The sequence below is a fragment of the Dendrobium catenatum genome, unplaced genomic scaffold (genome assembly GCF_001605985.2).
Source record: "Dendrobium catenatum unplaced genomic scaffold, ASM160598v2 original_scaffold_122705, whole genome shotgun sequence".
Lineage (NCBI taxonomy): Eukaryota > Viridiplantae > Streptophyta > Magnoliopsida > Asparagales > Orchidaceae > Dendrobium > Dendrobium catenatum.
Genome location: NW_021441140.1, coordinates 236,294 through 262,142, shown reverse-complemented (window position 1 = coordinate 262,142; position 25,849 = coordinate 236,294). Strand labels below are relative to the sequence as shown.

Below are 25,849 nucleotides of genomic sequence, written 5' to 3'. Positions count from 1 at the left end.
GGCTGCAGGCTTCACAGAATTAGTTGGTTACTAGTTTGAAAGCCTTGTTGATTCCAACTATGGTGAACTTTGATAATTGCTGGAAGTTCTGATACTGTAAGAGCCCCTATTGTATGAAGTCAAATGATGAATTCTTTAGATTTTTGGGATAACTTTTTTACTTCTTTTTGAAGCAGTCTTATAATATAAAAATTTGTAGTTCAAAAAATTTTTGTAGTAAAAATTTGCTTTAAAAAATAGTAAGAAATTTGTCCCAAACTAACCGTTGTCAATTTAACATTTTGATTATAATATTGATTTGAATTTTATAAATATCTATAAAATTCTTTAAATGCTATGGTTTTATTTTTTACATATAAATAAATAGTATATATTTTTTAACATATGATTATTATATGCCAATAATCAAATGAGCTCTACAAAAAAATGATTGTTTAATTTTTCGAGAATTAGAAACTGTTTTAAGAGAGAAATTATTGAGTCATAGTTAATTATCTTGTTGAATGATAACACAATAAAATGCTTGAGAACTTTTATTATTGATTTTGACGTGCATCTCATTCATAGATCAATGCAACAACAACAACAACATTTATCGATCCTTTATATCATTAAGAGGTGTTGGCTATATGAATCTTTTTTTCTCTAATGTATTTTTTTAAGAGTCGAATTCTTATTTAAATCTAAAGAAAGTCATTTCTAATATTTTTTAATCATTTTTTTTAAGATTTTTATATATATTTTTTAATATAAGTCAAATCTAAAACAATTATTTTGCTAATCGGGTCATCGGCGGGCCATCATTTTATGTAATCACACCATCTAAGACGGCTCCCACTAATTTTATCTTACAAATGAGCTACTCCAACCCTTTCATGTTTATACTCATTTTATATCATGTCTCTAAGAGTAAAGCTGCTCGTCCACCTAAGCAGCCTCATCTTTGTAACACTTAAGTTAATATTATGCCTCACTTTTAATGGCTAACATTCTGCACCATAAAGCATTGCAAGGCTCACCACCATCTTATAGAATTTTCTCTTAAATTTGACGGGGATTTGTCTATCACACAACAAGCCTGATGCGTTTCTCCCCTTCAACCATCCAACTTGAATTCTACTAATAATATCCTTATATATTTTACAATCATTCTGAACACTAGGGTACAATCTCTTGCAAATGTCTATTGAGAACATCAATGACTAAAGCAAAAGGATACGAGCTTAAGGCTGAATGGCTGATCCTTGATGTAATCCAACTGAAATATAAAAAATACTTGGTCAAACGACCTTGTGTTTGAACACAAGTAACAACTCGTGCATTCATATCTCAATACATAATACAAGAATTATAACAACATTACATTTCTTTTCAGACATTTGTTTCATCTTACTTTTAACTGAAATAATTAGAAAAAAAGAAAATTAAATATAAAATATCTTTAAATATTTTCCAGAAATGTTACATTCAAATATAAATATAAGGATGCCATCCTTTAATATTAAAAGTTAAATATGTCAAAAAAAGTTTTATATTAATATAATTTGAAAGGAACCATTATTTTTTGAGTTGATTATATATATAAATATCAACAAAGATGATTTAAAAGAATTATAATTATAATATCTTTTGAATTTTAGTTACTCTCTTTTATACCTCTTATGAAAATTTATTTGATCAGCATGAATTTTAAGGTAATATTTGAATTGAAAACTTTCAAAAACAAATTTATAGTTAAACTAAATGTTTCAATAAAGAATCCATTGACTCCATAAAAGATTCGATTTGATTCTAAATAAATCCAAATCAATCAGTTAAAGTATATCTAAAAACTTTTAAACATCAATAGAAGGGTTAAATGATCTATAAAAGTAGAGTGACTTGAGGAGAAAAATTCAAAGAGCTCAAGATCATTTGATTATGACATCATTAAGACACTTTAATTATTGATAAATAATTTATGATCAAGGAGATTAATATGCATAGCTCGATGAAATGATTTGAATTTTGGTCAAATTTATTAAAAAATAATTCTAAAAATATTATAAATAAGGTTGTATTTTCTACCTGAAGAGAGGTTTGAGAGTTGAGCGAGTTAAAAGAATTATATTGCAATTATTTATGGTCACTATTGACGATCATCATTAGCAATCATCATTACCATCGCCAAGCTTCTGCCATTCAATTGTTATGGTTGACTATTAATATCTAACTTTATTGTTGGGTTTTAACTATCTGCTTATAGACACCCAATTTATAAAATTCTTACATAAAAATTACACAATTGTTCTTAATTATATATAAGCTCAACTTCTTCAATTGAAAGGATGGGAGGATTTTTATATCTTTAATTATTTAGTGGATTCATTCAACTGGGCCATGCCTCATGATTTTTTCTATTTTTTGGATTTTTGCATAAACGATTCTAGTCTCCCTTACAAACTTCTATCTAGGCATACTGGATAATTATATAAAGCTAAAATATTAAGTGTTATACTATTACAAATTTTTTAACACGCAATAATTATTTCATCATACGCATACGATCATCCAAATTGGGGCTTATGGGGCCTTCACCATCTCTATTGTGGTGCCATTGATTGAGGGATTGAATACCACTCTTTGAGGAAATATTTATAATATGTTAGGAATACTTTTTCGCAGATATAGCTATCACAGTATGATAGAGTTCTCTCACAATAAAATCAACAATAATTTATGGATGATGCCACTATGGTAGTACCTTCTCTTGATGTAATTCTCATGTTACCATAACCTAATCAAGTCCTCTCAAACACTTTGAATGTAACCCATCCTTCTTGTGTTGCTTGGCCAACTAGTTATTCTCCAACATCTATGAAAGACTTAAATCAACCTCACTTTATTGATGCCCCACATGATATTACAAGAAATGAGTTATGATGTCTCATTCAAGAAGGATTTTTTTAGTGAGAAAAGAACAAACTTACCCTCACCACAACTTTCAAGAATTGTCACCCCTAACTAATATAACTTTCCAGGTCTATTTTAGTGAGGCTTAAATTGCTTATAATTGATCCATATGATGGACTTCTAACCCCTATGAGCACATTGAACAATATAGGATCACCATGCACATTCAACATACTTCTAATGCAACTTACCTGGATGGGGTCTTAACGGGTGATCAGTAATGTCTGTGACCTAGATTAGAGGTCTTCATTGCACTTTGAAGATGCTCTGATCTACCATCTGCCCAAGTGGAAGAGTGGACGTCATAATTTGTGTTAGGGGGGTTCGCGTACGCACGGCCCCTTAAAAAAAAAAACATACTTCTAATGATGTCCTCTATCAAGTCTCCCTCAAACCTCTCAAAACATATGCTCACATATGACTCCACTCTCCATCAACTAGAAATATTCATTCTTTGTTAATTTAGCCAAAAAAGTTGACTAATAATGCATTGCTAATTGAAGAAACATTAAAAACTCTCCTGATCTTTCTAAGATTCATTAAAATGTGCAAGGGACTTTAATAGAATAATATTAAAAATGATATTCTAAAGTATGTTAGATCTCGGAGTGAATCTAAAGTTACTATGATCTGTTTTTCTTAAAGGTATATGCTTTGGACCTTTCTACTCATTAATGTGAGAGGCAAGACACTCCTACGTTGATCTCATTTGTCAAGTAGAGGCTTAAATAATTGCTGACGAGACCATCAACATACTTCTAAACTAGTTAGAACAATCTTCAAACAAATGTAAATATTCACCAAAAGAAATTGATTGACTTCCTCAACAAGAAAATAGAAGCAAACAAATAACTAAAGATGAACTTCTTACCAAAGTTTATTTAAATCATTGAAGTATACTCCATTAACTAATAAATACATATGGTGCTAACATTATAATGGATATTCAAAATTTTGAACAAATCAAGTGGCCAAAAATACTAAAAATATCCAATGGTGGAGACCAGTCTCAATGATATCACCATTATTGTTCAAGAGGACATTCAATAGAAACATGTTTTTAGTTCAATGAAGGGATTGAACGTCTAATATGTCAAGGACTTTTGAATGACCAGCATTAAAATTGAGGAGTTTAAAGAGTCATAACATACAATGATTGAAGTTATTGAATAGGAGTGCCATCACACTTAAAAATTCCATCATTGAAATAACACAAAGAAGTTGAACAACTCAATTTTTTTAAAAGAGCTTATGTCTTGACTTCTATTGGAGATAAAATTATCTTTCAAGCATATCCATGTGATATCCTTCATGGGAAGTTAGTAATGGACATGAACTTGATTAAAAAAGCTCCATGAAAGTAAGATGTTGATAGTACATCCACTCAATTAAAAATTTTAAGAGATAAAAGTTTCAGAAGATACAAGTTCATCAAAAAAATCTCAAAAGGAATAATTATATCGACAAACTCAAAGGGCATATCCTTAGAAGGTATTGTTATACCTAAAATCTTAGAAGATATAAGTCTCAAAAGTTATATGATCATCTAAAAGTTTTAGAATATATAAATCTCAAAAGGTATAGGTACACCAAAAAGCTTCAAAAGGCACATATTTATTTAGTTCTAAAAAATATCTTAGAAGGCATACACTTTATAAGATATGATTTTCTCCCGGTCCTCTAAAAATCTCAGAAGGTATTAGTCTTGCAAGAAACAATTTCTATTGGTTTTCAAACAATCTTAAAAAACTAAGCCTAAAAAAATACAAATTCCTACTATTTCCATAAATAAAATCTTAAAATGTAAATCTCGAGTGGTATTAAAAAATCAAGGTCATTATGCTCCAACCGAGGGGCAATATATTGAAGATTTTAACAAAATATAAAGGGTTCAGTTTTCTCACATAGGTAAATTCTCACAAATATGAATTACGCTTATGCAAAGGTAGATTATCCCTCACTTCCAACAAATTGATTGAGAAAATCAGTTGAAATTGTACATAAAAATATATATTTCAAAATCACATACATAACTATTAGATTTACATGTCAAAATTCCTACACCAACTTCCAACAAGCATTCTCTTCCCTCTTAAAGTTTGATGTAATGAGACAAATTTTTCAATGATTTCAATGAAAATATCAACACCAAACATTGATATCATGCTAAAAGTAAAACTCTATGAATTGAAATTTTTTCTTCGTCTCTTTCATAAGTTACATCAAATTTTGGCATTAATTACCTACCTATTGAGAGAAAGTTGGAGCTTCAAAAAGGGGTGAAATATTTTTCGAATCGTAATTTTTCAAAAAGGAGATAGTCAGTCAACCCTCTTTAAAGATGAATACTGAAGCTATGCTAAAAGATTGAAGATCTTGGATATCACTCATAACTTTGCTTGTAGGGTGGTTTGGTATTCTTGATGTAGGAACACTAGAGCATGTAAGGAGGATATGCACTATCTATTTAGGATGGTATTTTGCTAAAATTTATGAAGGAAATTATGTGAGATATATGATTTTGTTTCCACAATTTCAAAGGACAATTTATTATTCTTAGTAAAGTATAGGCAGTGGTGGTTGTGCTAGCTCGACCTCATTGGGATCCGATTTTGAGATTTTGAGTCCGAACAGGCCTATTCAGACATTGTTAAGGTCTAGGGGATCATTTTTGGATGTTCTAGACTTAATTTTGATACTTTTGGAGCTTATTTCAACCCCTAGAATCAAATTAAAGTAGAACTGAAGAATTTGGACCAAATTTGTTCAATAATTTTTGCTCCAACAATACAACGATTTTATGAAAGTTGCAATTATAATTAATGATATTTTACTTGTCTTACAACCCCAAGTGGTGTTCCATATTGATGTGCAGTTCACTTCATAGTTTTTTAAATTATAATTTTGAGTTGCCAATTTTTTTAATTAAGAATTTAACATATATTTTTGGATGACACAAATTTCGACATCCATAAATAAGAAATGGCAAATTATACATCACTAGAAAACTTATTTAATTAGTATGTATCTCAAGTCAATATTTAAATTAAAGACTTTTGAAATTAAATTCAATATCATTCAAATTCTGATTTTAACAAACTTTTAGTTTTCTAAATGTCTCAATGACATGAATGCATCGACAAAACAAATTATCCAATCTAAGGTCAAATGAACCCAAATCAAATAATTGAAACATATTTCAAAACTTTTGAACATTATTTGAATGCCCAAATTGTTTTCAAATCTTACGTGCTTATAATCAAATTAAACAATTCGATGATATGAATCTAAAAAGCCAAAGATCAATTTATTATGATACCATTAAAGCAATTAAATGATTTATAAGTATTTCATGATCAAGGATATCAATATTCTAGCCAAATTATCAAAATACCACATAAAAAAATCAAATATTTCTTACAAACTTCTACACAAATATTTGTTAAATATTTGTATAAAATTAAGATATTAAATGACTCTACTACCATAAACTTGTTAGCACATAACACACTTAAAACTTATTTGAAAGATAAATTTATTAATTTCATCCTACCTTCAATAAACTTTGGCTTTCTTTTGAAATAGAAGAAAAATATATAATTCAGAAATTTAAAATTTTGTACAAGACATTATCACCCTTTATAAATCATAAAACATACATATTAAAAAAAACAAAAAAATATATACATAACATCTAAAACTATTCTATTTACATATTTAATAACCAAAATTTTCTATTTATTAAATTATCACCTTATGCTCGCTTCTATTGTTAATGCCGAAACCGTCGACAACAAAGAAGATGTGAGGGCATCACAACAAGATCTCTCAAACCCTATTATTTTCCTTAAGCAAATCTTATCAAGATAATATAACCAATACCATCATGAAATTTCAATGAGCATAGCCTAACAGTCAATATAATAACTGTAGAAGCAAAGTAATCCAACAATTGTTTCAGTTCACATAGCTTGAAAACTGATAAGTAAATCCCAGCTGAATGGCTAATAGTTAGCTTGTCAAACAGGCAAGCCATTGAGAATATCCGAGCACAAACAAGCACAGATGTGCATTTAGACTTCATTTGGAACAGCTTTTTTACTGCTTAAAAAAGTTTTCTAGTAAAAAAAATAAAAATTTTATACTAAAAAGCTGCTTTATGAAGCAGTAAGAAAGTCGTCCGAAACGAAGCCTTAGACTTCAGAGGATTGAGTTGTAGTTAATGTATGCAACAGTTATTCATCAAATTTTAAGGTCAGAAAGAAGGTAAGATAAGTAGTTTTCTGAAGCAAAAGGTTAGGCCATTGGCATTAGCCAGTCCTCTTGATGATGTGAACGCCACTGTCAGTATCCACAATGCCACTTACCTCTCCAACTCCCAGAGAAAAAGCAGCTTCCTCGAAAGGCTTCTGCATCTGGCCTCTTCCAAAAGGACCTGCAGCAGTTCATTAACATTTGCATCAGAGTCTGAAAACAAGTCTGAAGCTACACAGTTTTTCAGCATGGAAAGCTGAAAAATGAGAACCTTCTTACAGAGATTGTTTCATACTTGTGATTACCTAGAATGTATGATTTGTTTGGGACTGACTTTTTTACATCTTTTTAAAGCAGTTTTCTAGACAAAAATTTAAATTTTTGTACTAGAAAGCAGCTTTAAGAAGCGGTAAGAAAGTCATCCCAAACAAAGCCTTAGTGAATAAAATTACCACTATTGCGTAATTAAATGATTTTCAGCAGATTATGCCAGGCATATAATGCTTAGAGTCTGTTTCGTTCAATGTTAACTAAATAATATTGTCATTTGGGTGGCAATGCTTTTCAAATAGTAGTGTTATCATTTAAATGGTGTGTTTTGGGACAGCTTCCTTGCTGCTTTCTAAAGCAGCTTTCTAATATGAAAATTTCTAATTCAAAAAATTTGTATACTAAAAAACTGCTTTTAAAAATAGTAAAAAAGCTATTCCAAACGAAGCCTTAATATCATCTTACTTAAGAGAATGCCCTGCTATTTTAGAATAACTGATGGTAATTCAAACCTGTTTCTCCTCATTCAAGCCACCAGATAATCTAGATAGTACCCGATTAGATTGATACTTAAATGACCCCAATCATAATTACTAATGTTTGGACTACCTCAATATAAGAGAGAACATCAAAGAGAATACCACTTATTACCTCAAAAAATTAACATTTAATCAAAGAAAATATTGAATCAAACAATCCCAATCTTATATGATTAAGGAAAATAAGCATCCATGGAGAACAATATTCTGGGATCTATTTTTAGAATTCTGGAGCATGCTTTCACTCTAACGGGAGGTCTCTCTAGGAACCGTAATCATTGCAGATTAAATTTGCCAAACTACGAGACCTACCACTAGCCATGATTATTCTCATTTTACTCTCCAGCTATTGGGATCAGAACTCCAAACAGTACATGAGGATGTCTTCCCCCCGAATCAAGTAGTCAAACTTATATCGCACTTAAAGAAAACACACCTTCAACTTATATTCAAAAGATTGAAATTAGAAAGTGATATTTTACTCGAGCTAAAATTTTACATTACATGTTTCAAAACAACAATTTATAGACTTGTCAAAACTCAAGCTAATAGATAAGATTGCCCTGGGATCAATACAATAACAAAGAAGAAGAACCCATTATCCCACTACGTGAAGTTGGCTACATGAATCATTCTTCTTCATTGCATACTATTAAGAGTCAAATTTTCATTTAAATTTACTAAAAAAAATTATTTTTAATACTTTCTACTTTTATCTTTTTTAACATAAGCCGGATCTAATACATCTACTCTCCTAACAGGGTCACCAAAAAGTCGACGTTTTATGTGACCAAATCATCTAAGGCAACTTTCTCTAATCTTATTTGTCACTAGAGCTACTATTAACATTTTCATGTATATATTGTTTCACATTCTATCTCTAAGTGTAATGCCACTCATCCACTTGAGCATCATCATCTCTGCAATACTTAACTTAATTCTATGCTTCTCTTTTGATGGCCACCATACTGCATCACAAAGCATTATAGGTCTCACCACAATCTTAAAAAATTTTCTTTTTAAGTTCGAGGGATAATTTTCTATCACATAATAGGTTTGATGCATTCCTCCACTTAAACCATCCAACTTGAATTCTACTAGTAAAATCCCCATTTATTTTACTATAATTTTTAACAATAGACCCAAGATATCTAAAACTGCACTCTTTTTACTAACTTGATCATCCAATATCATAATCCCATCCCAAGATCTATTACTACTAAATTTATACTCCATGTATTCAGTTTTATATCTACTCAAACAAAAATCTTTAGACTATAAGGTTGATATCCATAAATCAAGTTTTACATCAACTTCCTTTCTAGTCTAATCAATAAGAAAAATATCATCAGCAAAAAGCATACCCCCAGGTACATCCTCTTGCAAATGTCTAGTAACACTGTTGATGCCAAATCTCAAACCCTTGATGAGAAAAATGAAGGGATGTGTTAGGCAGTCAACCTATAGTGTAAAATTTATTGAATAATCATGCTATTGGATCATTGTCAATTTAAATTTAAATTAATTCTTAAAGAAAATAAGGAATTCCCTATTTTAATTTAAATCACATAATAGCCGAATCAGCCAACTCCTAAGCAGAGATATTGGGTGGATGACCATCCATACATATTTAATCCTTTGATAGAAATCCCAAATAATCATAATAGCTAAGGACAATGCAATGTGTTAAATGAAAACCCATAGAAGGGGGACACAAATTAAAAAACTCCAAGCCCATCCAAATTCCATCCTCAAGAAGATAGACAACAACAACAACATCAAGCCTTTGTCCCACTAATTGGGGTCATCCAAATTCCATCCTCAAGAAGATAGACAATTCCAATAAAAAATAGTCAAGCAAATCTATCTATATCAAATAAACCCATGTGAAGGATAAGCCACAAGACAACAACCACTACTCCACAATAGTGGACATAATTAGAGATATGCAAGTGTTCAAAGACATGGATATAGCATATATTCGTGCCTCACCCGAAACCTATACTGACCATTAATATAATCACTCCAAAGAATGGAACAAAAATCAAATGCAAAGTTTCAGCTTGGGATAGACCAAAAAAAATAAAAAACCCCTCTGTATAAAGCATGCCATTGATGGGATCCATTCATCATTCAAATTAGCAAATCTATAGCGTGTATAGTTGTAAAACATAATTATTGTTGTTGGATGATTAAGGGTTGAAGGTTACGGATGCAATCTGGGATGAGATGTATAATGAAAACACACAAATCACAATCCTAAAGTTACCAACTCGGAACTTAACAACAATAAATTGTTTTAATTTAAAACCAATAAATATGCTTCTTTCACTCTAAATGATCATTTAATGGTCGCCAAAATAAAAAATTCGAAAAGAACATGCATAGAAGTTTCATCAATGACCAAATTCATACCATGAAAAGAAAATTTGAGATGAAGCACACTTAATAAATTTTCAATCACAAACCAATGAATAAAGAAATTAGAGCAAGATCAATGATATAAGGAGACTAGCTCCTAGAAGTAACCATCACCAATTGTGAATCACTGAGAGAATACACATCCAACCAGCACACACATAAAAATTGAAGAAAACTGAAATTATTATTGCAATACTCAATATTCACAACATTTTTACATGCCTCGAGAGTCCTATTAAAACGTTCCAAAATAATAAATTTCTCATAATAAGTCAACATCTAGTCAAATACAATAGGTTTCAATGCATCCTTCATTGATTCCAATAGCATCAAATCTTTCATACAAAATCCAACTCCTGCTTTGTAAAGTCCAATGTGGGTTACCTAGGGTATGAAAAAATAAAGGCAAGTGAGAGCACCAACAAAGAGTCAGCAAAACTAAGAATTGCAGTAAGTAAAGATGAAAATAGTGGAATCAGCGTGTAATAAAGGTGATAATAGCAGGAATAGAGTGCATTAGAGGTGGAAAACACATGATTAGCATTTAGCAAATAGTAAATGTAGCAACAACAAAAAGCCGTTAGCCAAAAGTAGGGCTACAAATGAACCGAGAGTTCGACGAGCTACTCGTGGCTCGGCTCGATAAGAGCTCGTTTATGTTCGTTTGATAAGGTAAACGAACAAGTTTGAACACCTTTGATAGATACTCGATAGGTAAATAAACAAGCTTGAAAAACCTCGTGTTCGGCTCGTTTATGTTCACGAACAATATCGTTTAGAGCTCGTGAACATGCTCGTTAAAAAGCTCGATAAAGAAGCTCATTATGTCATATTTAATTAAAAATAAATATTATATCTTATTTAACTAATAAGATAATTAAATCTCATGTTATTTAAGAAATTTTAAATATATATATATATATACATATATATATATATATAATTTTTTATTATTATTTGTTTTAAAATAAAAAGTTATATAACTTATTTAACAATTTTTTTTAAAAAAAATGGCCTCTCCTCTAATAACTATTTTACATTTTTTTTCATTCTCCCGCCGCCCTCTTTATATTCCCGCCCGCCCTCTCTCTCTCTCTCTCTCTCTCTCTCTCTCTCTCTTCCTACACGTGGCTCAACACTCAACAAAATAATTATGAGTTTAGTCCACTTGAGTTGTAAAAATTATTGCTATATAAAAACAAAGGCATGTGTGGAGCAGCTACTGAACAGCGAGCAGGTGGGATCGGCTGGATTTCCTTTGTCGTTCGTTAACAAGCTGCTGGATTTAATTTTAAAAAAAATCATTTTGGGCTCAGTGCGGGAGGAGACAGCCGCTCGATAAGCGTGAATTTAAACGAGCTCAATTCGGAACACGAGCCGAACTCGAACACCTATGTTATAACGAGCTCGAGTTTGAACAGCGTCCAAGAAGGCTCGACGAGTTTTGAACCGAACTTGAGCACGGTTTTGGCAAACGAGCTTGAGCTTGAGCCAGCTGAAGCTCGGCCTCGACTCGGTTCATTTGCAGCCCCTAGCCAAAAAAGTAGAGCATCAGGAAGGGAGAAAGTGCTGGCATTTAAAGGAACCAAAAATTAATAAGGTAAAGATACAATAGGGTAGAAGAGCATAGTAGTCAGCATCATACATCCTTCCTTTTCTCATCACATCAATTGTTGAATTGAATATGAAATCTAAGATGTTGTCACTTGGAATCCAATGGATTGAGTCAAAACATTGTAGTAATTAAACTAAAATCTAATACTAGAGAACACTTCGTTCATTAGGAGCCGTTATCATTAGAAATGCTTTACACAAAACAAACTAAAAGAAATAATAAACAAAAACTGAATACATTAATATAATTTAAATAATTACTTAATAGATAAATACTATTACTAGTCATTATTTACTATTTAATTAATTACTATTACAGAGTGTATTAAATAATTAATTACTATTACATTTGCTTTAAGATAAATGAAATGTAATTTTTAATTCATTTTAATATAAATATAATTTAAATATCAGTATAGTTACAATATAATTTATTAATTTTTAATTAAATTTTGATTTCATTTATCTTAAAATAATTAATAGTTATTTATTTTAATTAAATGTTTATGTAATTAATTATTTAATTAACTAAATTACTAATATTTTAAACAAGATTTAACTTATTTTTAAAAATGATATTTAAATAAAATTATAATAAAAATAATATTTTGATAAAAAATAAGTTAAACATTATATGAAAAATAATATCTCCTTTCCCTCTCCGCCCCCCCACTCTCTCTCTCTCTCTCTCTCCCCGCGCAGTTGAGCAAAAGATGCTAAAACATTTGGCGAATTTTTCAATTTGTGCATAATTAGCCAAATGTTTTGGCATTTTCTTCACAAAATCAGATTTCGATAAATGGTTCAGCGAATACGCTCCTTAAATTATAAATTAAAACCGCTCCTAATTTAAGATTAAAGTACGCTCCTTTCTATGAAAATCTTGTATGTAAATCCCCTTAATAATAATATAATAAAAAAAATTGATGTAAGGATGGGTAAAACTAAAACTCACCACAACTCAAAGAAACACTATACATGTGTTTGCAAGAAGTAAGTTCCTACAAACAAGCATATATCATGCAACTCATTTTAATGCCAGTCAATTCAAAAGCTAAGATCCAAATGGTCTGACATTTATATTGAAAAAATTTAGTCCTAAGTTAATCAGGTAGCAAGTCAACGATGCAAATAGTAAGCCTAGATAGGAAAAGATTGAAGTGCACATTGGCGTACATTGCAAAGCAGAACAGAGCATTGCAAAGCGCACGCATCATCTGAGCTAAGCTTTGTAGTGAGAGAAAAACCGTAAAGGCACATTGCTTCTCTTAACACATAAAACACACTATTAAGGATGTTATTTGACATATAGACTTCATATAAAGAGAAGTAGAACCAGAGCAAACCAGATAGTGCAACCACATAAAACTTATTTATGATAATTGATATCTAATGATGTACATGAATAACCTGATAGGAAATTCTTGAGTTCGCAAGTAACCCTAAGGGAAATACTTGAGTTCGCAAGCAAACCTAGCACTAATTGGTGAAAACAGTGAGAATAATGCAAAATATGGGCGAAAAACAGCCCCCAAATGATGGATTGCAATAAGAGAATCAAGACAAACAAAGACAAAGCAAGATTCAAGTGATCCCCAATTCGAGAGGAGGATCGTTCTCTCCCAAATCTCTAGACAAGCAATCTAGAGCCAAAAATCCCAAGAACTCCAAGAGAAAACTCAAATCATGCATAAAACTCCCTCCCAAAACAAACCCCCCTATTCATACAATTAATTTCCTAAATCAAACATCTCTCATTCAAATTTCACCTCTCAAACTAGCCTCCCAAAACACCCTCTCCCCATTGGCCCAAATGGGCGGCAGCAATAAAGGAGGCGGACCCCCCCCCCCCCCCCCCCCTTTGTCCGCCTCCTATAAATGTGAGCCGGCAACTGGGCCAGCTCTTGGGCCGGTTCATGGTGAACCGGCCTATCATAACCCCAACACCACCACCACCCATCCCATCAAATTAAGGCTAGCTTACTATAAAGATCTACCATTAGTAGCTACTAGGTACTACATTGGATATTGATCTTATATTTACCTAAACTATTATGAAAACTCATCCATATGAGCTCCTGTCAAACACACATCTTTTCAAGCCACTCTATAAAAGTGTTCTTGCTCACAAATTCACATGTCCAAGATAGCAATTTAATTTATAATACTTGGATGCTCTCACACTTAATTAAATAGTGATTTTTAGTAATATAGTTGATGTGTGGTAAACGTTTTCCCTACATAATTGGGATAATATATTTTAAAAAACAACAAAGGATAAAGCTAATGATGATGACAATAAGTTATTATCAATGTTTATCCTTCATTTTTAAATACTTGTATACAAATTTATTCTTGTAAAAGCTAACAAATACTTAAAAAAATTATGATGAGTGATAATATACCCCCACTTGAACTACACTGGACAAAGCCAAGCTTGCCCAACATAGACATATTGGGTGGCGATAATCACCCAAAAATGTTGAACCCAGACCAAGAAATTGCAATTTAGAACAAAAATATTAACATCCTACAACAATAAAACATTGCTTGTAAATGTATGATACTAAACATCCTTAAGTTGTCCCCATCACTTTTATTAAGCATCTTCCTCAGCATTCAACATTGTTTTACATTCATAGGAAACAAGAGGCAGGCTGCAAGTGTGCAATCTAAAAAGATGCACAACAGACAAAACAAGAAAAAGAGAGAGCGCAACTATAGTGATTTCAACAAACAACTCATGATTTCAAGTTTCTGACCATGCAAAACCATAGTAAGCTGAAGAAAACTATACCAATTGTACACAATTATTGAGGCTGACAGACAATTTCATAAATAAATCTAAAAAAAGAAAAATTATGAACATGCCATCCACAATAAGTTGAAGAAAAATATATTCATTCATGAATTTGCACATGTCACAACTAACTCATTGAGAATTTAATAAAAGCAAATATATGAGTTGAGTTATACTCTTTAAGATTTGGGTGTTCAAATTGTCAATGAAGATAGTTTGGTGATAGTTCTATAAATAACTAAATTTCAAGTGCTACAGAAGAATTTATCCCAGGAAATAAATGATTTATAGAGCATTACAGCCAAGAATCTTAAGGGCACTTTCTTGGTCACAAGTAGGGGTGTCAATTTCGGGTCACGGGTCGGGTTCGGGTCAAACCCGAAATTGACCCGACACTGTTCGGGTCGGGTTAAACTGAAATTTTCGGGTCGGGTTCGGGTCGGATTTTCGGGTCGGGTCAAATGTTGACAGCTCTAGTCACAAGGTGGACATGATTTGGGACATATGGGATAAAAAATCAGTTGTAAACCAATTTAATCTTATTTAAGATGCCAATCATCATCCTTATTATTCCTCTCACTTATTTTCATTGTCACTGGAGGTATTCCTTAGTTTTATGTATTACAATAAGTATTTTAATATCAATTTAATATCAAGTTTATATGATAATATCATCTCTAACAATCACTATATTTATTCCTATTTTCAAATTCACCATGTTCAAGTATGAAGTGTTTGTCTCATATCTTTATTTTCTGCGTGAGTCCGTTAGAGTGGAGGACCAAATAGGATCAAAATTGGGCAAAATACATCAACATATTTTTCAACTATCTGGCATTAAATCCAATATTCTCATGTGCCTTAATAAGTTTGTGCCAATCCATGATTAATTGAGCAAAATTGGGAAAAAAAAAAGATAACAAATTTTAAATTTTTAATTGTGATTTGACGCCATAAAATTAGGGCAGATATTTGCAAATAAGAGGACATACTACACCAATCATCTCCCGAACATGCAAAAAGAAAATTAATTGAAATTCAAATGACGGTTTAAGAGGCCATACTATGCCAATCAAAACAAACATATTATATAACCATCAATTGAAAACGCTAGGCTTCAAAATCAAAAGATGAGATCTTGTTGATATCAATATTGTTGCAATGAATGTCCTCAGCCATCATTGTTAAGCTTACATTTGCTTGTTACAATTTTAAGGTTATAGCAAACCACATAAATTACAATCGTCAAAAACATAGCATGATACCCAAAATATTATTAGCAAACCAAACAAACCAAACAATTCCAAAACCATGTTTATATTTTGTAGCTGATAGAACAGCTGTAGCGCATGCATCTTTTGTCTGCATTTGCCACCCCAAAGCATAGCTGCACGGCGGCAGAGGGGATATAAGATGCCAACTTCAGCTAGTATTTGAGCAAAGCCCTTTAATACAAAAATCTACATTGCTACAGAACCGGGTAAGCTTACCAGAAATCCAAGAAGAAAAAAATTTCATAACAAAAGGATGCAAAACAATTGAGCAAAATATGCAAGTCATAACTAAAGACCCTAAAACGAGAACTCCAACCATGCTTAAACATTTTAAGAATCATTATCAGCTCACATATCTTCTCTCTGAGAATATTGAAGGTGTGGACTCTTGTGGAGGGTTTAAGGTAAATATGAGTATGTCAAACCTCATATACCACAAAAAAAATTTACCTTGTATTATATGAGAGAGGTGTGGACCTTTTTATTTTAATGCATCAATATTTATATTGATGAGAGAGGTGTAGACTCTTGTGCAGGATTTGATGTTGCGTTAGGGTTTGATGAAAGAGGCCAACTCCAACAAGACTTCTTTAGGGTTTAATGCATGGATGATGTAGTCAAGGTAGGGACTGATTTGGAGGGGGTTTTGGTGGCTGTTTGGTCTTCCCATGTGGTTGTTTTGTCTTCCCATGGTGGCTGTTCGGTTTCCATGATGTCCCTTGATTTTCATGTTGTTGTCCCGTTTTTCCCTATGATGGTTATCCGTGTACTGTTCCTTGCAAATTGCTATGCTAAAGTGTTTTAATTTCTCATTAAGTGGCATGTTTTGGTTTATATAGCTTGCAAGCTATTTTCTTCTACATTTGTATCTTCTAAAACTTCGTTTCGAACTTCTATCTTTTTCTTCTCTCCACAGTTCTCATTCCACATGTATCTTTCTTCTCGAAGCTTTGATTAGTCTTATGGTGTTGTTGTGTCCTCTTTTTTTATTTGAAGTTGTAAGGTGTTGTGTCCGGTTTTATTGTCAGATGTAAGGTGTCTATTGTGGGATATAATAATATTGTTTTGTTCTATTTGTGTTTGTCTATGTTTCAAGGAAAGGAAATCTTTAGTTTGCAATTCTCGTATTTTTTAGATTGCATCAATGGAAGAGGTGTGACTAATGGCTAGGAGGTTTCTTGGGGTTTTGTGGGGTCATAGAGAAAGGAAGGGGGCTGCTAAGATTAGGATTTGATGATAGGTTAAGAGTGGAGAAAGTAGGGAGAGAATATAACACAAGTAGAAATAACTAAAAAATTGATGAAAGTTTCTTGTAGGGTTTGGCCACCATATCTCACCAATTTGCCACCAAGCATAAGCAAATTCAATTCATTTCATTCTATTATTCAAAGAGGTTCCATATTGTTTGTATCGAACAAAATAAACCCAAAAAACATCATATAATCACTAGCTAGGGTTCAGCCAGGCCAAATAAGAAAGAGAGTAGCTCCAATTGAATTGCAATCTTCATGAATCTTCTTGGAGTGACTGATCATGGAGCTTTTTAGGAAAATTTGAAGTATTTAGATCATATGTTGCAAGCATAATGAGTCATGGAGACCGACTATGGCTATTATGAAAAGTGAATGGTCTTAAGATTAAGATTGTCCAGTAATGTTGGACAAGCTTGATCAAGCTCCTTGCTTTGAAAATTGCGAATGTTGATGATTATGGGGATTTTAATGCAGTGTTCTAGTCTATGATCTTGTACATTTGTTAATGTTACATTAACTCCGTCAAATCATAAGATATTGTACTATGTAGATGATGTGAAACGACATCGGAATTGCAAGGAGACGTAATAAGACAACTGAGTAAGCAAGTCAATATAAAGATTAACGAGTCACAATTAATGATTTAATGAAATCTCAGTTGCAAAATTACTTAGGCGATGTTACAAACTCCTTAGGCACAACAATTTAAAACGATAACAAACATGCGAGTAATGACGAATGCACTTTAACAATAATCCGCGGGTTAATATTTAGAAAAGTCACCTTGAGTTTCCCCCACTCAAGCTCTCTTGCGGTTAACAGAAGAAAGATATTAGCAATACTTATGTGATCACCACGCAGAAGAGGGAGCTTACAATACGGCCCACGGAAAAGCTAGTCGGAGCTGGAGGAGTCGATGGAAGGTGTAAGCGTTGCCAGCAGAACAGCAATAGGTAGTTGCCATGATGGCTGGAGCAGCCTGGAAATCCTGGACAGCAGATTTACTCCTTGGATAGCAGCCGCTTGCCACGTTGGAGAGGTCTTTTGGAAAGCGAAACCTCTTGGAGATGCAGGAAGACAATACAGAGTTGCTGTAATTTCTTAGACAGCAAATAGAAAACTCCCAAAGAGAAGGAATTTAGTGGACAGGGCCTTTTGGAAGGCACGGGTAGGAGAGAAAAGCTTCAGAAGAAAACAATTTCAGATTTCTGAAATTGTATCCGGGTGAGGAGGGAGGGAGCAGGGTGGGCTGTGAGGGAAAAACAAAAATCTGAATTGTTTATTCAGATTTCCAAAAAATAAAAACTGCAGTTTTAATTTCAATGTCAGATTTGAAATTTGAACTTAGAGAAAGAAAGGGAGGGGAATTAAAGAGGCATTTAAGTAGGTTTAAGTGGGGATTGGAGAGAAGAAAAAGGGAGGAGGTGGCCGGCCCCATGAGAGTTTGAGAGAGCCATCAGATTAATGACGTGGCCTCTCCTGAGAAAAATCAGGGAATTATTAATCTGACATTTAATTATCAGGTTGGTTATCACAGGAAGATTTCCTCATTAGCTTGCCTCTAGAGACGTTGGAATTCTTCCGTTAAATGAGAAAGAAATAAAATAGGCTAACTTTCCTAATAAAAGGGGCTGTAGATAGGAAAGGATTAAGGTTTTTGCATTGAAGTTCAAATTTTGAAACGGGTTGCTGGTGGGCAGACGTGGAGTGGCTGTGGGAGCGGGAGGGAGGAAGGCCGGCTGCTTGTCGCAGAGAGGCCGCCGGTGGCTGGGCCGGCCAAGGGAGGCCGGCGGTGGAGCTTGGGTGGTGGGGAGTTGAGAAAAAGAAGGGGATTTCGGCTAAGAGAGAGAAAAGATTGGGAAGAAGAGACAAAGAAATTTCAAATGACAAACCTTGAACACCATCCACCGGTAGAATCCACAAAGAGATCTCCGACGGTCCTCCTCTTCAAGAACTCACAAAGAGATCTTTAGAGTTTCATGAACTCACAAAGAGAACAAAGAGCAAATTTTCATTTCATCAAAAACTAACTATTACATAAGAAAAGGGCCATATATATAGGCCTCAAAATGACAAAGAAAACAAAAGACTCAAATGCCCCTTGGGCTACAACAACGACCAAATACCCATAAGGGCAAAAACGGAAAAACATAAAATAAAAATAAACTACTACATAAAATGATGAAAATATAGATCATGATCGTGGCCGTCGATCTCCGGCATCTCCGATGGTACACGTATTGCTGACGATGTCCTCATCAGTAGAGTTCAAGTCAACAGTCATTCACAAAGTCTACGTGAAAGCTTTTCTGTGTCTATATTGTCTATTTATGTATCCTCAAAAGCATAAATAGCATCTATTGTTGTGGGAACTCCTAAGAAATTGCCTTCAAGGGCTAGGAAATTAGGAAGAGAGTTGCCAATAAGGGATGATATCTGTCTCCTATCAGTATGTTAATCTGCAAGTCCTGAGGCTTTATAATCCCTCGATATGACAATATTTTCTATGGTAAAACTAGGATTAAGCAAAATGTCAAGACAAAATTCAATAAAATAAACAACATGCCCATATTTCCTACGAATTTTAAATGGGTTTTAATCCCTTGCATGCAACTTTCTGAATTTTATGGCTGAGAAGTATCAGGATGAATGTGAATTAAAGTATAATCAACTTTATTATATTCCCTTGATGAAATATTTAATTAACAGTTTTTTCATATTTATCATTGCTCACTTCAAAATGCTGTTCCATGGGTGCATGAAAAGCATAAAAATTATGAGTAAATGAAATTTAGCATTTCAAAATGAATAAACAACAACAACAACATCAAGCCTTTATCCCACTACGTGGGGTCGGCTATATGAATCATTTTTCTTCATTGTGTCCTGTTAAGAGTCAATGATATGGAATGTCAACTAGATCAAGAGCCTTTTAATCAAAAACCTTCTAGTTATCTATCAAACTAAGCATACTTACTAAGGTTCATTCTACAATGGGCAAAAATGGCAATGGTTATCCAAGGATGATATTTATGACAGGATTTAAATCTCTTATAATGGTTAACTCATCATACAGCTCATCAAAAGAAATATAAAAAAACTCAATCAAAAGACCATGTTAGGTGTGTGACTCTTAATAAGCAAGGGTGAAACTTTTCACATGGATGTGAAAGGAGCCTCATTAGAAAACTCATTTTTTTATTATTGTTTTTTTAATCCAATATTTTTAGTGCAAATTCTAGTGTCAAAATTAGAAACAAACAAGGCAGACTCACTAAAAGGGGTATGTAAGGATTTAGATGAGGAAGAGAATCAATAAACAAGGCAATCACAAAAAATTAAAGTTTTACATTTATTTTTTTGGGTAGGTACAATTTGGTCTTCAAAATAAGACTTACCTGTATGTAAATTAAGGTTACTTGCTCAATGGCTTCATAGAAAATAATTTAATGGTGTTTTCTATGTATTTGAAACATAGGTAAGAACATAATGAATAACATCCAGTCATAAAATCATTTTCTACCTAAAAGGATATGTGTCATGCCCATGGGGAGAATATACCATCAACTTTGATCTTCATAACTACCTAGCTTGTTGGGAACTAAGCATCTACTAATCAATATGATTAACCCAACTAACATAGAATAGCTTCAAATGGGGCACAAGTTTCAGAGTTATAACTTATGAATGCATGGCTGGAGATGACCTTCATTACACTATTGTCATCAAAGGATAATCTATACATTTCCTCATTTTAAGTGTCATACATATGAAAAATTTTCATGTGTCTCTAGTCCTCAAAAATACAAAATCTCATAAAATCCAAAGGGGAAGTATCGATAGCAATAAAATGATCATCAAATAGAAGTGTCATCCCTAACTTCCTTAAAATCATTAGACTCACTAATTCAAATTCTGCCAAAAATAAGATTTATGAATTACATTAATTTTCCAATTGACATTCTTAAGGAACTTAAAAGCAACTGATTTTCCTTGATGTGTCTATGAGAAGTCAAAGTGGAAGTAGTGTAAGAAGTATTAACATAAGTAGATGAAGCAGAGGGATAATTAATAGGCCTAAGAATGGGTGCAGAAATGACAAGCTTAGGCATGCAACTACAAAATAGTTTCTTTTGCTTCTCAATTAAAAGTGCATAGTGAAAAGTATCTTCTAAGACCTTTGGATCTTAACAGTTTAACCTCATTTCTAGTTTTGGATCTAAGACCAACTTTAAATTTATTAGCTACTTATCAATCCTGATCAATTCAATTTTGTTCTAGCAAGTAAACCTTCAAATGTGTTTAGATATTAGAGGCATATATTGTTTATTATCTTAATGTTAAAATCTTATGGTAATATCTAAAGCAATATTTTGATTTTGGCATCTTTTACTTTTACCCATGTATGTAATTTTTCCATTTATTTGTTCTTTTACAAGCAAATTATTCTAGTAGATTTTAGCATATCCAATTAATTTTATTTTGGCAAACTTAATTCGTTGATAATATTCTATTTTATATCAATCAAATAATTCATTCAATTGAGTTTATCAATCTAGAAACTTTGGATCATGAACAACATCAAACATAGAGGCTTAGATTTTTATTTTATAATAGGGGACTATCATAAAACTTGATTTCAATTCTAAGTTGATGTTTTTGGATAGCTAAATAGTCACGTAAAGTTTTCTTCTCCAACATGAGGAAAGTAAGGTTCATTGATTGCAATGGGTGAAGTTTGAGTCGTGACTATTAAATGTTGCAATTGAATTTTCATTTATTTCATTAGTGATTTTAAGATGTCAATAGTATTTTGTAAATTTTCAATTTATCATCAGTGTTTGTTTTGCAAACTGTATCTTTTTATGCAAATCTTAATTAATCTAATGAAACTAATTTTGGATGCATGATGAAATAATTGCAGAATGCAATGAAAGCATTTTGCTGTTAAGATATGCGTTATGAAATAAGATGAATGAAAGTGTAGAAAAAGGGGGCCTTCAAGCACTAGGTTAGTAAGTTATTTCAATAAGCATATATATATATATAATCAAAAGCAAATAATAAAACAATATAATTATTTTTAATGAGTTCAAATCACAATCAGCATTTGGAAAGGTAATTTTAAGCGGAACACACCCTCAAAAATAGGAACTTGTAAATATTAATAAGGTGGTAAGGTTTATGCTAGGAATTGCTTATCAATATGTAGTGTTCAACTACTTGGGAGGATTGCAAATATTTATATAATTGACAAATAACATTCACCAATCTTCAATTTTTATTACAAAAAACAAGGTATCAACATAAATGAATTTACCAAAGAGGAATTCAAAGTTTACCCATAGGTGAATATTGGATCACCAATTGTTGATGTTTGTTGATAATTTCTTAATTTTTGTGGTGCATGTTCTCTTTGTTGTGCATTCTAAACTCCTTGGATGCTTTGGCAGAAAAGGTCATTAGAACCTTAGCTCTAATATCAATTTGACGTGGTGTGGTGGAAGGATCTTGATGTAAGAATGAACTTTCGTTCTTATGGTGGATTGTAGAGATTTTGTGAAAGCCCTAGTGTGGATGATGACTAGATAGGGTAATGCTTTATGGTGGATTGAATGATGGCCAAGCAAACAAGAAATATATGAATTATTTTGGTTCAGTTATGACGGGAAGAGGGGCTCAGGTATGGATAGTTTTGTTGGTTGGCCGAGAGGTGGAGGTTGGGATTAGAGTTAGGTATTAAATGGGAGAGGTGTGGAGTCTTGTAGAGGGTTTAAGCTTTCTTCAGAGTTTGATAGAAGAGGTCAAACTTGAGAGGACTTCTTTAGGATTTAGTTTTTGGAGGAGGTTGACAATGGCTGCGAGGTGCTTTGGGGTTGTAGGGGAAGAAAGGTTTGATAATAGGCCAAGCATGGAGAATATAGGGGAGGCTAAACTCAAGTAGAGATAACTAATGAACTCAAAAATGTTCCTTTTAGGGTTCAACAAGTGACTACCAAATCTTAGCAATTTGCCAACAAGCACAAGCAAACCCAAAACAGTCCAATCTATCATTTCAAGAGGTTACATAGCATTTATATTGAGACAAAGAAGCAAACAAAATAGCATCACTAAGGTTTTACCAATCCATACAAGGAAAGAGAGCAGCACCAACTGAATTGCAACCTTCATGAATCTTATTAGAGTGGCTGACCATGGAGCTTTGGTAGGATTTTTAAATTATATTGATCACAGGTTACATGCACAATGAGTCATGGGGTTAGGCCATAGCTACTATAAAATGCGGAGTAGTCTTGAGATTAAGCACATAGTGATTCCAATGATGAAAGGACAACAAAGCTTGATCATGCTCCTTGCATTGAAAATTATGAATGTCATTGATGGTGCAATCCTTGATGCAGTGCTAAGTTTGTGATCTTGTACATGTGTTATCAGCATTCGAGGGCATGGCATGGGTAAAGAGCAAGCGAAGCATATAATGGGGTTCACAAGATGCAATTAGCAAATGGGTGAGATTAAGGGTTATGGGATTGTGATCTAATGGGTCCACGAGCAACAAGTTCCCAATCAGGGGAAAAAGAAAAGCACTCAACTACTAAAAAATATCAAACAATCCTAAAACCTAGAACCTTATAAAAGATATCAGAACAGAGAGGGAGGAGGCTGACCTAGGTCACCGCCGCGCTTGGCCGAGCTACAGTCAGAGTAACGTGAAGCGATATCCTCGAACTGGGCCTGGCCAGAGACGATCTTCTCCCGAAAATCCGCCAGTTGAGCGGCGGCTTCTTCCCTGGTAGTAGCACTGATGACGCGACCATCGGGATCCTTCCACGACGCCTTCCTCCTCGAGCCTTCGTGCTTTATCAGGATGTGAGAGGCCTTCACCTGTTCCTGTGACGCCATCTCCGCCTCCAACGATTATTGTCACCTCCGATTTAGTTTCTCCGAAAGAGAAAAGGATGTGAAAGAGCTTCGTGCCTTCGAGTCTCTGATCTAAAAAGGCGTGCTTGGTTTGCCCCCGGCTTTAACCAACAAAGTTGCAGAAAGTTTTGCCTTGGGATGTACGAATGGGATGCTTTGTGGTATATATTTATTTATTTATTATATATTGTAAGTTCATAATATTATCATATCACACTTTCATTATATATATTAATAAATATAAGATGGATAGAAAAACATTAAAAAGGGGGCCAAATAATTATAAGATACAAAATATTTATTTTTAGTAGCCTAACTTTTAAAAATTTTAGAGGTGGTCTTTTTGTTGGAATGAAGATTCTCACTCATTAGTACTTTTTTATGAAATAAGTTATATTTAGGAACGAGATATTTATGTGGGGATTATATCGTTGGAATCTTTAGATAAAATAAATTTTTATAAAATTCATAATTTGTAGATAAATTTAAAAATTGGTCATAGAAAATTATTTTTTACTAAAAAAATATTTAGCTACTGCATGGCTTATAGCTACTTTTTCAAATAAAACAAATATGAAATTTTCTAAGATTGTGGATTCAAATGTCATATATCTTGCCTCATATGCCTCTTCATATGGGATAATTCCTTCACCAAAATTGATATAGTGCCAGCTCCCATGCATTACATGATGAAAACCCAAAAACATACTAATAGAGCATTCATATTCAAGATGGCTCGTATTGCGTTATTTCATGTCCCATGAAGCATATTTGCTTCTTTCACCTAGTTAGCCACATGATTTGTAATGAAATAGGATATGCAATTGCTTTCTTAATTTAAATAAGATTGGAATATCAATCTGAATAGTTTGATGAGTGTCACTTGACTCTTGATTGCTTCTTAATATGATAAGTGGTTCAATAAATATATGATCAATATCATTGATTTATTATAGCTTTCTTGTCATTATACTTTCCAAAACTACCTCAAGTAAATCAAGAACATATAAATGTGCAATAGTTAAGCCTTCATCAACATGACATGAACTTTAAGCCCAATAAAATTTTTATTGGATTGTAAATTGAGGAAGTGAGAACCTTATAGTGGGTATATTTCTCATCTTTTAATTTTTAGAGCATTTCCCTCGTCCTTTTAGAGTAGACATAGATCTTCAATTGAATCACTTAATAATTGAGTTATATTTCTTATATTTCTCCCAATAGTTCACTTCATTTTTTGCTCTTATATATTTTAGATGGTCTACATTCTCTCTATTAAGAATATCACTTAAGCACTCAACCACCTTATTACTTGTTTTAAAACAAACATATCGATATTTCCCCTCTTTTAGACCCAAAAGGTCCCATTCATTGATCTCTCATGACTAATTATGATTGCCTACATCTATTAATGGTGTTATTGAGACACATTTAAGTTGCTTGAATACTAAGTAGTGGAGCACTCAATCACTAGTAGCCAAATAACATTGCCATTATCCTCATTCATTCCTCATAGAAATAATGGAAGTAACATCTCATCTGAGTATATGA

The 25,849-nt window shown here is 32.8% G+C and overlaps 1 protein-coding gene and 1 non-coding gene across 3 annotated transcripts; one reads left to right on the top strand and one right to left on the bottom strand.

Moving 5' to 3' along the window:
* The first annotated feature begins 3,135 nt into the window (after positions 1 to 3,135).
* On the top strand, positions 3,136 to 3,297 carry LOC114578701. The gene has a single exon (XR_003699675.1). It is a non-coding gene; the product is annotated as a U1 spliceosomal RNA (small nuclear RNA).
* A 3,542-nt stretch (positions 3,298 to 6,839) lies between these two features.
* On the bottom strand, positions 6,840 to 24,439 carry LOC110110808 (peptidyl-prolyl cis-trans isomerase Pin1). Of its 2 annotated transcripts, none has more exons than XM_020842442.2 (2): positions 24,046 to 24,428; positions 6,840 to 7,387 (listed from the first exon to the last, which is right to left on the bottom strand). In XM_020842442.2, the coding sequence occupies exons 1-2, from the start codon at positions 24,278 to 24,280 to the stop codon at positions 7,263 to 7,265; spliced, it is 360 nt and encodes a 119-aa protein (XP_020698101.1). In that variant the 5' UTR covers positions 24,281 to 24,428; the 3' UTR covers positions 6,840 to 7,262. The 2 variants fall into 2 exon arrangements, with proteins under 2 accessions (XP_020698101.1, XP_020698102.1); XM_020842443.2 differs by lacking the exon at positions 6,840 to 7,387 and adding an exon at positions 10,602 to 10,820 and having other exon boundaries at positions 24,046 to 24,439.
* Between the last annotated feature and the right edge of the window lie 1,410 nt (positions 24,440 to 25,849).